Source organism: Prorops nasuta, unplaced genomic scaffold (genome assembly GCF_024137725.1).
Source record: "Prorops nasuta isolate Cenicafe-Biocafe unplaced genomic scaffold, Cenicafe_Pnas_1.2 PNAS00002, whole genome shotgun sequence".
Lineage (NCBI taxonomy): Eukaryota > Metazoa > Arthropoda > Insecta > Hymenoptera > Bethylidae > Prorops > Prorops nasuta.
The window spans coordinates 1236212-1251130 of NW_027116799.1; the positions used below are offsets into that span (position 1 = coordinate 1236212).

General features: G+C 33.7%; 2 protein-coding genes across 5 annotated transcripts; one reads left to right on the forward strand and one right to left on the reverse strand.

Moving 5' to 3' along the window:
- Position 1: 1 nt before the first annotated feature.
- On the reverse strand, positions 2 to 7385 carry Spred (Sprouty-related protein with EVH-1 domain). 2 transcript variants are annotated; one of them, XM_066742728.1, is made up of 7 exons: positions 6467 to 7385; positions 5269 to 5596; positions 5014 to 5182; positions 4727 to 4788; positions 4081 to 4631; positions 103 to 3997; positions 2 to 31 (listed from the first exon to the last, which is right to left on the reverse strand). In XM_066742728.1, exons 1-6 carry the CDS (start codon positions 6484 to 6486, stop codon positions 3841 to 3843), a joined length of 1287 nt encoding a protein of 428 aa, XP_066598825.1. In that variant the 5' UTR covers positions 6487 to 7385; the 3' UTR covers positions 2 to 31; positions 103 to 3840. The 2 variants fall into 2 exon arrangements, with proteins under 2 accessions (XP_066598825.1, XP_066598828.1); XM_066742731.1 differs by lacking the exon at positions 2 to 31 and having other exon boundaries at positions 107 to 3997; positions 4727 to 4752.
- Positions 7386 to 11222: 3837 nt separating this feature from the next.
- On the forward strand, positions 11223 to 14576 carry HLH54F. 3 transcript variants are annotated; one of them, XM_066734743.1, is made up of 3 exons: positions 11223 to 11474; positions 13056 to 13365; positions 13914 to 14576. In XM_066734743.1, coding segments are annotated over exons 1-3 (522 nt in total). In that variant the 5' UTR covers positions 11223 to 11472; the 3' UTR covers positions 14124 to 14576. The 3 variants fall into 3 exon arrangements, with proteins under 3 accessions (XP_066590840.1, XP_066590843.1, XP_066590836.1); XM_066734746.1 differs by lacking the exon at positions 11223 to 11474 and adding an exon at positions 12571 to 12956; XM_066734739.1 differs by lacking the exon at positions 11223 to 11474 and having other exon boundaries at positions 12969 to 13365.
- Positions 14577 to 14919: the final 343 nt, after the last annotated feature.

Consider the following 14919-nt stretch of genomic DNA (forward strand, 5'->3'; position numbering starts at 1 on the left):
AATTGCTAATACCTTTTTTCCAAATAATTATCTATAATATAAGTCTATTATCAAAGATTTCATAAAAACAAGTATAAACGGAATGAATCTTAAGAATGAAACCTTGTTTATGTAACGTTCCGTCATGACACAATATATTTATTCTCATACATTTGGATTATGATACATATCTTTTTAATTACAATGATACAAGATTTAAACATTTATGATATAATGAATCTGTGAGTTAAAATCTTGCTCGTTAATTTTGTAGCATTTACACTGCTTGTGAAAAATTGGACTAATTTTCTCACAAACTTATCCGCGACTCGAGCTCTACCAAAAATGCTCAACTTCTCCGATTTTTGGCAGATTCGAGGTACCATAAGTGTATAACATTTTCCATTTATACACAGTATGTTATTGAGTACTACAGTCTGTTTCAGCATTCGTACATAAAGTTTTATTTACGCGTTAATTTTATATTATTTATACATTCGTTCGGCATATGGGCGACAATAAATGTCGGCAATATTGTTTTATCATACAGACTATATTATTTATTTATATTTTCTCTTTAGTAATAATCACCACCATCATCATCATAGACAATTTGAAACATGGTCAATTCGATCACTCTTACACTTGTACTTCATAATGGAAAAAATTTAAATATAAAGCCACATTCACCCTTGTGCTCTTACACTCCACTTTTGTAGATTAAGCTTCAGCTCTCATTTGGTATTACTCATCACAACGGATTTATTGAAAAAATAATGTTTGTACTCATTCGTTACTAAAAACGTGCGTCGTGATAATTTTTTTTTTATAATAACTTAAAAGTAACCTAAATGTTTTATGCTAAAAGTAAAAATTACTTCTTATGGCAGTAAATGATTTCATATTTACATATTATCTTAAATTAAAAATTTTTTTAAATTTTGACAAGTTTTCAATATCTCTAATATATATCTATACAAAATATGTCATTACAATGCAATATTAAAAGCAGAGTAGATAGAATCACGTTTCAAAATCGATGTAGTATTTTATAGCTTAGATATAAAGCATTCTTTCTTAAGGTTTTTAATAAGCTTGCATATCTCCGAGTTTGCAGTCATTTGAAATGTCATTCTGACTAAAATATGAAGAATTAAAAAATATGTCAGTACATTAAAGATAGAAATTAGTCAATAAATAAAGACTGTTATAAATAAATTAAAAATAGTAAAGTTATATGGTAAACGAATGAGTAAATTATGATGCACAATAATTATAATTACTTAAAAGTACAAAAAAAAAGAGCGTTTAATTAAAAAACTAAAACCTAGGTACAATTCTAATAAATACTGTTATTAATAATGTAGAGTCCTGTATATTAAATAACATTTAAAACTGTATATAATTACAAATTATATGGATTTTTGACAATCCACTTTCATACAGTTTTTCTTTTTAGTTAATAAGCTACTATCACGTGCCAATGCGATTATTCCTGTTAAAATTCAAATTAAATTACAATTTAACAAATCGATATATCTCAATACACCTAAACAGTAAAAAAATAGCACTCCCTTTAATAGTACTATATATTTTAGCCCTAGTTAACTTTAGTTTAAAAACGATACAAGAAAAATAATAATTACATTGATTAACGTAAAGGCTGCAAAAACTAATGCCTACCACTAATAAAATTTATATTCTTTTTCTGTCAAAAGTCAGACACATGAATTAGTATTGGGAATACATCCATTATTCTATCAGCAACTGTGGATCAGGAACTACTTAAAACTTAGAAAGTCTATTGATTCAGAGTATATTGGCAAGAATAATAACAAAGAAATTACTAAACAGCCGTAATTTAACAACTATAAAAATATTAAACAAACAAGGATTAGCCAGCATAGCATAAGCCTAATATATAAAATTATAAACGTAATATTCGAAATAATATTAATACGAACAATTGTGAGGGCTTTATAGCGTATTTCCTAACGACATGCTGCCTGCATTGATAAAATAATGCGATTAGAATGAAACAAAATTTAATAGTAGAAGCTTGATGAAACGTATTGGCAGTGAACTGATAAGCTGCGCACGCAAAGGGTATAAACAAATTAAAAGTTTGAAAAATTATGACCAGTATTGAGGCGAACAGGTATTCACTACTCGGTATAAACACCGTCTAATATATAAATATTGTCTAGTAGATGTAAGCAAAAAAAACTGTGTCTTGAAAAATATATGGCTAATCAAAAAACAAAAACTTTGTTAAAAATTGCAGCTGGTTTGTCTAAAATGGATAAGTAGTTGCAGTATCATCATCTAAATATCTACAAATTTAAAGTTACTCCGGTTATAACAATTTGTTCCAAGAGCTATAATTTTTTGTATGTTGATTTGTATTAATATCTCCATCAGTTAATAAAATTATTGACATTTTTATTAAAGATTGAGTAAATTGTTTAACTGAAAACGTTAAATTTTTATGTGCTCTAATATTACCAGGCGTCTACATTTATTTTAACGTATTTGATCATTAGCTTTTTTATAATAACGCTCAGTTTGTTAAGCATTTGGTTATTATAATATATTACTGTAAGAATTAAATAAATTACTATAACGAAATGGCGTAATCGTAAATCATAAGCTATGTGTGTATTGTGATTACCTATTTACAATCAGTACGTAAGCTTCTAGTAAAATAAATATTATATCGTCAATATGTCGATACAGAGTGTACCGATCTCTTTCGGAAAACGAAAATGAGTTTTGCCAACCAATTTGTACTCATTAAATAAATATTAGAAATACAAGTATATTACAGATAACCAATCTTATAGTTTTAGAAACGATTTCCTTTTTATACAACACGTTCGTGACACTTTCTAATAAATTATTATAAATTAACAGCCTATGGCAGCAATGTGTAATAAGTTATATTTAATAACATCGAAACATTTTCAGCAATAAGAATATACAGTAGCACATATTTCGCTTGTGACCATTTGAAGGTAAAAACTGAAATATTAAATAGATAATACTGCGATTTTCCTTCTGTTTCTTTAAATTCCTGAACTTTGCATCTTGAAAATGTTTCATTTAGTACGTACCACTTGTTATAAACATCAAATACAGTTTAATTCTAACTCTGCTCAAGCATTAGACAGAATAATGAAAAAGGTTGGCAAACACTAACTTGAGATGTGCCTCTTCAGAACAGACCCTTCGATAAAAAACACATCGTTACTCTTTCACTCGACGTCGACAGTTGCAATCAAAATTCATTTCTACATATATTATTGAGATTTTGTCGTAAATATTACCGTAAAATTTCAACTTTCATCCATTGTAATGACATGACACGAGATAAACAGCTACGTTTCAAACTGAGTTTAAAAAAATTTGTTTTGTTTCGTCAGGCCAGTAAAATTAATAATCGTATATCGGGAATCACGTTTCTTTGAACAATTTGATCAACATTACTTGTAGACCAATCTTTCATCGGCATACAAATCTCTTCTCATTTTAATCTTTCCGTTGTGTAATCTAGACATACGACTAAACACTGCAGCCTGCTATTAAAGTGTTCAAAATATATACGGAATATACGTAATAACAGGGCTAAATGCAACATCTTGTGCCTGTTTTGTATTTTCTTTTGCTAAAAGATAAGTTATCTCAAAGATGATGCTGATGAATAAGTGCATGTACTGGAAGCTGTCTCCCCCTTTGATATCTCTGACAACGTCCCATACTCAGATCGTGGCACTCATAAACGTTCGCGATTGCGCCGCGCGACGAATTTAAGCGAGTAGCCTCGATCGAAAATGGAGCAGAGACATCAAAGGGATCCTCCAGTTATTCCATAGGATGATGGCGGCCGCCACACATTCCGCAAGACATTCCACACCAATGTACAGCTCGAAGTGGAGGATAAATCCATAAACAAGGAACAATCAAGGACAATAATGCTAAACCAAACCATCTGCGCCCACATCCTTCTTCTGTGCTACAACTGTAATTAATAAAACAATTAGTTGTAATTGATCTAACATTTTAATTCTTTTAATAGCATTAGAAATAATACTGAAAACTAACCTGCAGGGATTTTGAGCAAAATCCCCTTCAGCATCACTCATGCAATGATATAGCATGCACTGCGCACATGATAGACAAGAAATGGTCGCAATTCCTCGTTTAATGGGATCAGGAGCATACTCGCAAGAACCTCTAGGATTGTGTTGTTCAGAATATAATTCTTGACAATGTTTGCAACGTAAACGCACGTTACGCTTAACAGTGTTCTTTGTTGGTTGAGATACTATAATATCCGGCTTTTTTAAAGAGCCTCCAGTACTATGCCTGTCCAAACGGTCACCTTTATGATCTTCGATGATGGGATACAAATACTCATGATTAAGTGTAGTAAGCTGCACATAAGGGTAATTGTCCGATCCTACATCAGCAGATGATGCCAAAGCATTTTGCATCAATGGTAATTTTGTAGAAGTTCCATCAATATAATGTATAGATCTGTGTGGATCAGGAAGTTCTGAACACTGGGAATGAGAATTTGGTGCCCGCAATATTCTTCTAGGCGTTTCAGAGGCTTGTCTCGATTCAGGAGGGTCCACAGGTAAATTTAAGGTCTAAATAGAATTATACAAAAATTAATTTGAATCCTGTATTATCTAGCTACTTTATATTTGAACACTTTATTTTATGCTATATTTGCATATCTTACCATAAAAACATCCTCATCTCCATTGTCTATCGAATTTAAACATAACGAAGAGCCAGTAAGTTCTAAAAAAACATAAGCATAGTCAAACATTTTTTAAAGTAGACTATTTTATTGCAAGTATATATAAAAAAAAATTAACTCTTACCAAAATATATAATCCATTAATAATTGAGAGAGAAGCAAAATAGTACATAAATATTTACATTAATGGCATATAAGGGATAACTATAAAACTCTATACAAAATTGATAGTAAGTTTAGCAGAAACTTAAATGTATTAACATTACCTTCTAACAGTTCTTCCACTGCTTTCCGAACACCTAAATCAAAAGCTCTTGCATCAGCCGCTGTTTGAAATGTTAGTCCAAATTTCTTCTCTCCTGTGCGCCAATGGTGGAAAGTTGGCATTACCTTATGATACTCAAAATCTTTTTTAATTGTACAGCTGAGCACCACCTATTAAAAATAGTAAAATCTTTAGCATATTTCATATCTATTATTTGCTCTAGAAGCAATGTAAGATATTGCAATAAATTTCTTACCGATTGGTCAGTGATACGTTTTCCATAAATAAGGTATTCGTGTCTTCTTTTAGCTGCCCCAGGTGGAGAGGTACTAGAAGATCCATGGCTTTGTGTACCAACAGCTGAATTTGAGACAGAATTGGAATTGCTGGTAGTATGTACAGGACCACCAGTGGAAGTAGAATTAGCAGTACCATTTGTAGTATTGGTCTGATGTTCTCCTGTAGATGTAGCTTTTCGTCTTACAGAGACATTAGCAAGGCCACCCCCGCCTAAAGGAACCCAACCACCACTACTGTCATCCCTTGTCATAACCTGTGCTCGAACCCTCACCAAGTAATTACTCCTAAAAAGAGAATTTTTTATGAGAAATGTTTTATAAAGTTTCTAGTGTTTTAAGAAATTTATTATTGCTAATAAAGATAAGCTAAAAATTAAAGGGTGCTATTGATTTGAGTAGTTTTTATAGATAAGGTAGAAATAACATAAAAAATGAGATATAAACTATATAATGCCATTTGTCATATTAAAAAACTAAAAAGATACAAATATATAATGAATTTTAAATTACAAATAAACACGGGTAATTAAGAGATATTAACGTTTAGAAGCTGGACAGTGCTATATAGAATTATGGACGTGTGTACATGTGTGTGCATAAGTGCGAAACCACGCATTGACACACACCCGGAGGAGAGTCGATATGCACGTTGACATTGATTCAATGAATGAATAGTATAGTTCCCATAGGGCATCGCAAGATCTGAAATACATACTACCACAGAAAAGGGAACATATGTTTGTGTAAGTAATTTTCTAGGTACGCCCAAAAAAACATGGTATGACACATTCTAAACGCGGGAGTAGGGTAGGGGGCAGCTAATGAAAAGCGAAGGTATTGAAAATTCGATTTGCGAAAGAAGAGTGTAGCAATAGATAATGAAGAGACTGAGAGATATGACAGAATAACACACGGGATGGTCAAAAAAGGTATTTCGGGTCAAAGCTGATGAATGAGTGATTGAAGAGGAGGAGAGGAGGAAAGGAAGTTCTAAAATCGGACAGGAAAAATACTGTTGGAATAACCGACACACTAGATATTTGATAGTTTTGATCGTAAAACCGTGAGAGTAATACGCCAGAGAAGAAAGTGGAGGTGAAGTTAATGGAAGAGGATGCCTCCTTTTGACGGCTAGCGTTTCTTTAATTTACTTACTCCTCCGACGCCTCTGTCATGGTTTGAGCTGTCGAAGCCACATTTACTCGATGCCCACGTTTTCCCACACTTCACCATTTTCGTTGCATTGAAAAGACATTCGGTCAGGATTCTGTTTATGGAGCTTTTTCAGGCTACTATCAAGCACAGGAAGCGCCCCAGTCCTCCTCCCTCTCGCATTCCCCGTAGAGTTCATCCCCACGCCCGTACGAGAACGCAGAAACTACGCCTGCTCTCTATCTCCCTCTCGTACTCTTTCTCCTTTCTCCTCCTACTTCCTCTTTCTCTCTCTCTACAATTTTGCAATACACCACTATTGTTGCTTTGAAAAGTGTCTTATCCGTGAAATGTCGCCGCTAACGCCACCATCAAATTCTCTATCAGTACGTAAAAGACAAGCTAGAGCAGCGTACATTTGGCAGGTTAAATTCAGCTTTGCCCAACTTAATTAAACACTGAACACGGCACGAACTAATACTAGTACAACGGCGCAACATCTCCACTACTAATGACTACTATTCACATACTCACACTCTTGCATGGCTCACACTGCACCCTCATCATACACCACCACACTCACTACATTTGACACATATCGCGGAAGAGTCGATAGTGCATGTTCCCCGAATGAACGGTCGGGGTCAGCCCGCGCAGTAATATTCATTCTGTTCATTCATTCATCTTTTTCTCAACTGACTCCCGCGCGAATAACCTTTCTTCCGATAAGCTCATACTCCACTGTTCACATATACACTTTACGATCGAATAACCCTTGGAAATTCCTAAATTTTTTCCCCTTATCAGAATTTGCATTCTCGACGATCTTAAAAGACTTGTCAAGCTCTCAAATATTTGTTCTTACGCGGATTTATTAAAAAAGTGTGATTGAAAACATTCTTCAGTATGAATGTTAGCTTTGAGTTCTCCTGCATGATTCAAAGTTTTTAATAAAACTTTCATGGAGATTAAATAAAATATATAAGCACTGTAATCAAGGCATTTCAAGGTTCAATGCACGCACCTATAACCCTAAAAATAAAGTGGACAACTTAGTCTTAATCGGCTCCAAAGTCGTTAAATTTATTATTACATGAAAACCGTAGTTTGAATTATTAATTTTACGCTCATTAAACCGCTGCATTTTGATTAGAAAAATATATAGAACTTTTAATTTTCAGCAGCTTCCAATCAGTACTAGATAAAACTTTTTTAGTATAGTTTATTGGAAATTTGCCTCTAGGCTCCCCCTAGAATTCCTGATAAATAGCCAATCAAAATTGTCAGAGTTTGTTTTTGTAGGTGGTGTCGAAGATCTTTGTTCATGCTATATGGTGCACACCAATAATAATAAAGACGTACAAAAATATATTGTATTGAATATATGTATAAATATTTATACATATATATCACTCTATTTTTATAATTTTTCTTAAGTCTTTGAGTGTATATATTTTTATGGTATCAGGATTTTTTCTAACAGCGGAACATAGGTCGGCATAAGGGGAGATTCGTGTTAGTTGGCTATAGCATTAGTAATGATTGAATTCGAGAGCGTTTATTGGTTAATATCGTGTAGTGCCAACTTAAAATAGGGCCCTTACAGGTAAGCTCCAGCTTAGGTTCGTGAAATCTACAGTCTATGTAACATATCCTATAGGTTTGAATATTGAGTTTTCACTTACATAGTATGTATATACATACATATGTATATCTCGGCTGATCCCGGCGTAAAGTTTAGGACAAATCTTTTGGTTTAAAAAGGTATAGTTTAAGTGACAGAAACTATACCATTTTAATTACGGTTTAACTGGATTTGTCCAAAATCTGGACTTTTTCCGTTGTGGTGCATAGTAATCAAGGTTGCCAAGTCCGCCATCTTGAATAGTACTACGCTCTATAGTAAGTGAATTTTGATATAAGGAATGCAGACTGCACAAAGTATACTGCCAGCGGAAATACGCCAGTAGCCATCTTAAATGCAGAACGTAATATATCAAAAATTATATATATTATATTCACAGCCTGTCACCGTGAACGGCGTGAATGAAGACAAATGTTTATTATACGGAAAAATAAAGTGTAATAAAGAAATAAGGAGTAGTGACAGCTTTGATCTATCTGACAGCTGATGTACTTATGGTATAAGTGAATAAATAAAATAAAAATGCTTTTCCTAAATTGATTTTTAATTTTGATAAAATGGTCAAATGTAGCCATTAATTAATTAGATTTGGTAATAAATACAAAAAATGCGTTTTATTATAACAAATGAGTTGAGGTAAAATAAACTCAATGTTTTTATATTAATTTGTTAACAAATGCATTTTTCATTTATTATTGAGTCCAATAAGTTAATGGTTATTAAAAAAAATTCTTTGTAATGAAAAAAAAAATGAAAAAATTTTAAACTTCACCAAGACTCGTACCCGAGCCCACCGAATAAGAAACGGCAACCTTACCGCCTGCGCTACAGGGCTCACATGATTTACCAAGAGCAAAACAGCCTTTTTAAAGAGTGACTACAATTCTTTTATTAATTCGTCATAAATGATCAAGAATTAGCTGTAATAATAAATACATTTATCTACATAGCATTATTGCACTAAATTTATTGTTTTTAATTTGAAGCATACATTTTGCATGAAGATATGATAATTTAAGGGTAACCATTCAGTACTCTATATACAAAACTATTCATATGCTCAACTATCATAAATTAATTAAGTAATATTATAATATTTGTTATATGTAGTCGAATAACTATGATAAACGAGCATATGAATAGTTTTGTATTTAGAGTATTGCATGAACACCCTTAAAGTATCGTATCTTCATGTAAAATATATGCTTCAAATTAAAAACATAATAAATTTAGTGCAATAATTCTGTGGAGATAAATGTATTTATTATTGCAGCTAATTCTTTATCGTTTATGACGAGTTAGTGAAAGAATTGTAGTCAGTCTTTAAAAGGCTGTTTTGCTCTTGTTACATCAAGTGAGCGCTGTAGCGCAGGCGGTAAGGTTGCCGTTTGTCATGCGGTGGGCTCGTGTTCGAGTCTTGGTGAAGTTTAAAATTTTTTCATTTTTTTTTCATTACAAGGAATTTTTTTTTTAATAACCATTAATTTATTGGACTCAATAATAAATAAAAAAATGCATTTGTTAACAGATTAATATAAAAACATTGAGTTTATTTTACCTCAACTCATTTGTTATAATAAAACGCATTTTCTGTATTTATTACCAAATCTAATTAATTAATGGCTACATTTGACTATTTTATCAAAATTAAAAATCAATTTAGGAAAAGCATTTTTATTTGCTTTGAGTTATTAGGTAAACGCAGCACCACTTCACACGGATGACACGTAAAAATGTCACGGTTAGCGGTAGTCGCTCTTCTTCTAAAGCCAATGTTACCTGAAGTCCAAATCACACCTATGCTCTCCAGGCATAGTTGTGTTTGTACCGCTTCCCTTTAAATTTTCTATACTGCTGCTGGCTAGCGCTTATCTTCATTTTTGTTGCTAAAAGCTTGATTCTGGCATCACTGCCGTGTGGAACTATTAGTTTGCTAATAAAAGCAGAGGCTTAATTTTAAGAGATTGCAACATATAGTAATTAATATAGATACAATTGTAAAAAGAAAACAAAAATTTTATTTTACATATATTAACTTTAAATAAAATCTCACAAAGTACTGTAAAATATCTTACATGTTATATTATATATCTAATCTGTCAGCTTCTTTATTTTAATATTCATCTCAATTATCACAGTTTGATCCTCAGCGATGACACAGAAACAACATTATGGTGAATCTATTCTTTTTGTTTTAATGTTCAATCCACATATCTCCATTCTCAGCATTGACATAGTAAACACTTCACTATAATTTAATCTGAAACAAAATCCCAAAAAGTACTATATAAAATCTTACATTTTAAATTATAAATGTAATCAGCCAGCTTCTTTATTTGTATCGTATTTACCCAATGTGTTGACTTGTTTATTTTAATATTCATCTCAATTAACACAGTTTGATCCTCAGCGATGACACAGTAACCATAATATGGTGAATCTATTCCTTTCATTTTAATGTTCAATCCACATAGCTCCATCCTCAGTAGTGACATAGTAAACACATTACTATAATTTAATCTGAAATAAAATCCCAGAAAGTACTATAAAATATCTTACATTTTATATTATATATCTAATTTGTCAGCTTCTTTATTTATTATTGTATTTACTCAGTTTTTTCACTCGTTCATTTTATTATCCGTCTCAATTAACATAGTTTGAATCTCAACGATGACACAATAACCACATTATGTTTAGTCTATTCCTTTATTTTAATTTTGAAAATCCGCATAGCTCCATCCTCAGCACAGTGACATTGTAAACACATTACTATAATTTAATCTGAAATAAAATCCCACAAAGTACCACAAAATATTTATATCTTACATTTTATATTATAAAATTTATTGTTATACTTATCTAAAATGTTAAGTCCTTTATATACTTTTAAAAATTATTTTTATGTACATTTTACAAATTTCTTCACTTTATTTATTCACTTATACCATCAGTATATCAGCTGTCAAGTAAGATTAAAACTGTCACTTACTCATTATTTCTTTATATTACTTTATAACTTGTGGCATGTACTACGATACAATAATACTAACATTTGTCTTGGCTCACGGACCATGCATTATGTATTTTGACATATTGTCTATATTGCAGCCCCTCTACAGTCTCTACTCTCTGACGTATTTCCGCCGACCAGTAGTATCAGCAGCGACTATAGCGTAGTACCCAAAATAGTACTACGCTATAGGATATGTCGCTTTTGGGTACTACGGTAGTACCGAAAGTACTACACTTGGCAACCTTGATAGTAATTCGGTGAATAAAGTAGCGCCTGCGGTTTGATTTATCCGATCTGAAGCTATCGTTTTTCTGCGAAAATAGTTTTCTGCGATCTGCGTACCGACCAATGTAAGTTTACCTTCTGTCGATACGAGTCTGTAAATGCAAAATGCCCAAAGTTTCCACTAGGAGCGCTCGCCAAATCTTTGTATTGGCGCTCATCTCTAATATCAACTATCAAGTTGTCTTACTTTAATCTTTCAATGCTAAGCTGAGAGAGAGAGAGAGAGAGAGAGAGAGAAATGGGAGCCTTAAAGTTTACTCCTTATAATAACTATTTTTTTTGTATTTTAGCTTAAAACTAAACAGTAAAGAGCTTTAGCAAATTTATTTGTAATAAAATAATTAAAAATCATCCAATCTATGTCGCGTTTGGACTTATTTTTAAAATAAAATTGACACTAGTTATGATATTGATAATATTAAAGTTATAAAATTAAAAATGCAGAATCTTTAATTTGCATATAAAGAAAGTATACGAAAAATATTTCAATTTACATATTTTAGCGTATCGTCCTTTGTTATATGGTATTGGTATTCGAGGTTTGGAGTCAGAGGGCAAACAAAGCGGTGAGGATAACTGTGGGACTCCTAACCGGGGAAAAATGCGGACTCTTAATCGGGAGCTGCCGTAATGCGTGCGTATGAATAGAAACAGCAAATATATATGCATTGTAAATTTGGATTGATTAATATATTATCTATACACATATATACATATGTGTATATAAGTTCCAGAAAAGGTTCAAGGGCGTCAAGTTACCCTACTGCCGGCGGGGAAGTTTCCCGAATTTTTCTATCACCGAGCAATAATTTAGCTCCTGTTCGAAGACGCTTAAGCAGGGAAGGATTTGTAGGGTCACTGCAGTGAAGAAGACCTCGGATTACAGGATCCATTACAAATCCTTAGTTCGGCGAAAGGAATGTCGCGCTGTCAATTGGCTTAGGGGTAGCATTGGGGGAGGCAAGTCACAGGATCGTTCTTTTCCATGGATCGAACTATACGACTGATATATAATAAGCTCGCAATTGATCATGATAATTTTTTTTTTTTTTTTCATTGTATTTAAAAGATTATTGTTATTTATATATCCATGTATACGTGTATTACGCATAGAAGAAGAGGGATTGAAGTGGATGGATACGAAAAAAAGATCGCTGGAAAAATGAGGAAGTGTGATATATGTACAGTGGGGTGAAAATACACGCAAGTTCCGCGATGCAGCGACGTAGCGGCGCGGTCGAGAGGAAGGCTGGTCCAGCAGGTGGCTACAGATGGTGAATCTTGGTGGCGATTGGCCGAGGGGAGTGAGTCGAAGTAGATGTTCGGTAACGCATATACGGAGACTATTTGAGAAGGGAACGGCAATAACGATGAGCAGAGGGAAAGCTCCGCCTGTTTTTTCCAGGATTTCACTGACGCTCCTCCTCGTTTGAGCGACGATTAGGCGAGGAGAGTAGCGCCGCTCCGTCGTCATGTATATATACATATATATATGTATAGTAAAGATCCTCCACCCTCTCTCTCTCTCGTCTAACTTGTTATCTGAGGTTAGTTTGGAGCAAACCGCGCGCGTAATCGTTCCGCTCGCTCTTTTCGACAAAATTTCAAATTTGAGCCGTCTTTAATCGTATAATTGCAATGCCAAGGAAACGTTGCGCGGCTTCGCCAGTTATACAAATGGAAGAGGATGATTATTCGGATGAAAAGTGCGACGACGGTAATCGGGCGCCGAGGAACGCCGCGAACGCGAGGGAAAGAGCACGGATGCGTGTTCTCAGCAAAGCCTTTTGCAGATTGAAGACGACGCTTCCTTGGGTACCAGCCGATACGAAATTGAGCAAATTGGATACTTTGAGATTGGCCGCGACTTATATCGCTCACCTACGCGCGGTTCTCAGGGACGACACTCATCATCACGCTCATCCCGATTCTACAAGATCCTTATCGATGGCTTTGGTAAATCAGTTTTTACCTTCTATAGTTTTAGTTTTTTTATTTTTCTTCTGCTCTCTCTCTCTATCTCTCTCTCTCTATCAATATGTCCATATACCGTCCATATTCTCCTTAGCCTCGCTCGACAATATACTATGTATAAAAATGCGCGATTTGCCCGAAAATAAACTCGCGAGAATGCTCAAATATACGATTTTAAATATCACACGCGAGGACCAGGTGGATCCACTCGCTGTCTAGATTCCGAGAGCTTCTTTCCTCTGTTTATGTACGTCCAGGTGGATCGAATCACTCTCGGTATTCTTGTAGAGACACGCGTACGTGTATATACATACATATATAGCCTCTTGCACCCTTTACCAATGATTTACACTTGCACCATTATCCTCTGCTGCAGCAGCAGCTCCTTGTCTCATCCCTTCGTTGCACAGTCTCACCGTCAGCTATATATATACTTATCAACCTATTTTTAAAAAATATTTTGCATGTGTTATATAAATTCCTAATTCACTGAAAGCAGAACTTTTTATGGTGATATTGTGTAATTACAGTCTTGGCCATTCGCCATACAAAGCAACAACGCTTCGATCTTGATGAGCAGCAGCTGTGGCGTGTCATCGACATCTTCAACGACCTCTAATCAGTACAAAAGTCAAGCAGGATCTCACGAAATCCAGGATTTTCATCATTCTTCCAACCATGAAACCCAGTCAATGCGCCATAATCACGTGCGCGAAACTCATCAGTTATCTTATTTCTAATGTACCGCGTGTGATGCGACAAAGTCCCGCAGAGAGTAATCCTTCATATTTACATATATATATATATCTATATATTTATTCCGCAGTGCCTTAATTATTATTTCCTATAGTATTTATATCTATTAAAATTCTATCATAATGTATAATTAAAATAAGGGCAAAAATCCATCACTCTGCGTGCGAATTTTTACAGGATCCGTCACTTGAAACGACTCAAGCGACCTAAGAAGACGCGTATTTTTCTCTCTCAATCTTTATAACTATAAGAGATATCGCATTTTCTCATAGGATTTTTACGAAGCCTTTTATTATTGTCCCCATTCAGAGAGATTTTATGCAAATTTTTGAAAAATTTGATTGAGTAGCGAAGAGATCGAAATGTACATTGGAGCGTTCAAAGTGAGGATTCAGTATACATGTAGCTCAGTTTTGTGACCAAAGCATATCGACTAGTCGAATAAAACATTTTTATCAATAAATTAAGATTTTTAAATTTCCTTGGAATTTCCAGTGCGTTTATTTGTATAAATAGCAAGAGACCGCGTCCGGAAAGGAAGTTAGGAAGGACGATGAAACTTAAGAGGTATGGAGGCTTCCAAGTTAAATAAATAGTTCGAGAAGGGCCCTTTCTTTAAATTCTATACTAAAACAATATATCTCGTTCCACCGACAAATCGTCTTTTTCCTGCCGCATAGAGATATTATTTGACATGTCCTGTGTATAAGCAAACCGCCCTTTTTTAAAAATCAACTATAAATTATTTGTATATAGCATGGATTAATAGTCGAAACAAAT

Coding starts and splice junctions, on each gene's coding strand:
- HLH54F (XM_066734739.1), top strand. CDS start 13,048: ATGCCAAGGAAACGTTGCGCGGCTTCGCCAGTTATACAAATGGAAGAG. Junction 13,366..13,913: donor GATCCTTATCGATGGCTTTG/GTAAATCAGTTT, acceptor GTGTAATTACAG/TCTTGGCCATTCGCCATACA.
- Spred (XM_066742728.1), bottom strand. CDS start 6,486: ATGACAGAGGCGTCGGAGGA. Junction 5,597..6,466: donor ATGACAGAGGCGTCGGAGGA/GTAAGTAAATTA, acceptor TTCTCTTTTTAG/GAGTAATTACTTGGTGAGGG. Junction 3,998..4,080: donor TTTGCTCAAAATCCCTGCAG/GTTAGTTTTCAG, acceptor TATTAATTACAG/TTGTAGCACAGAAGAAGGAT.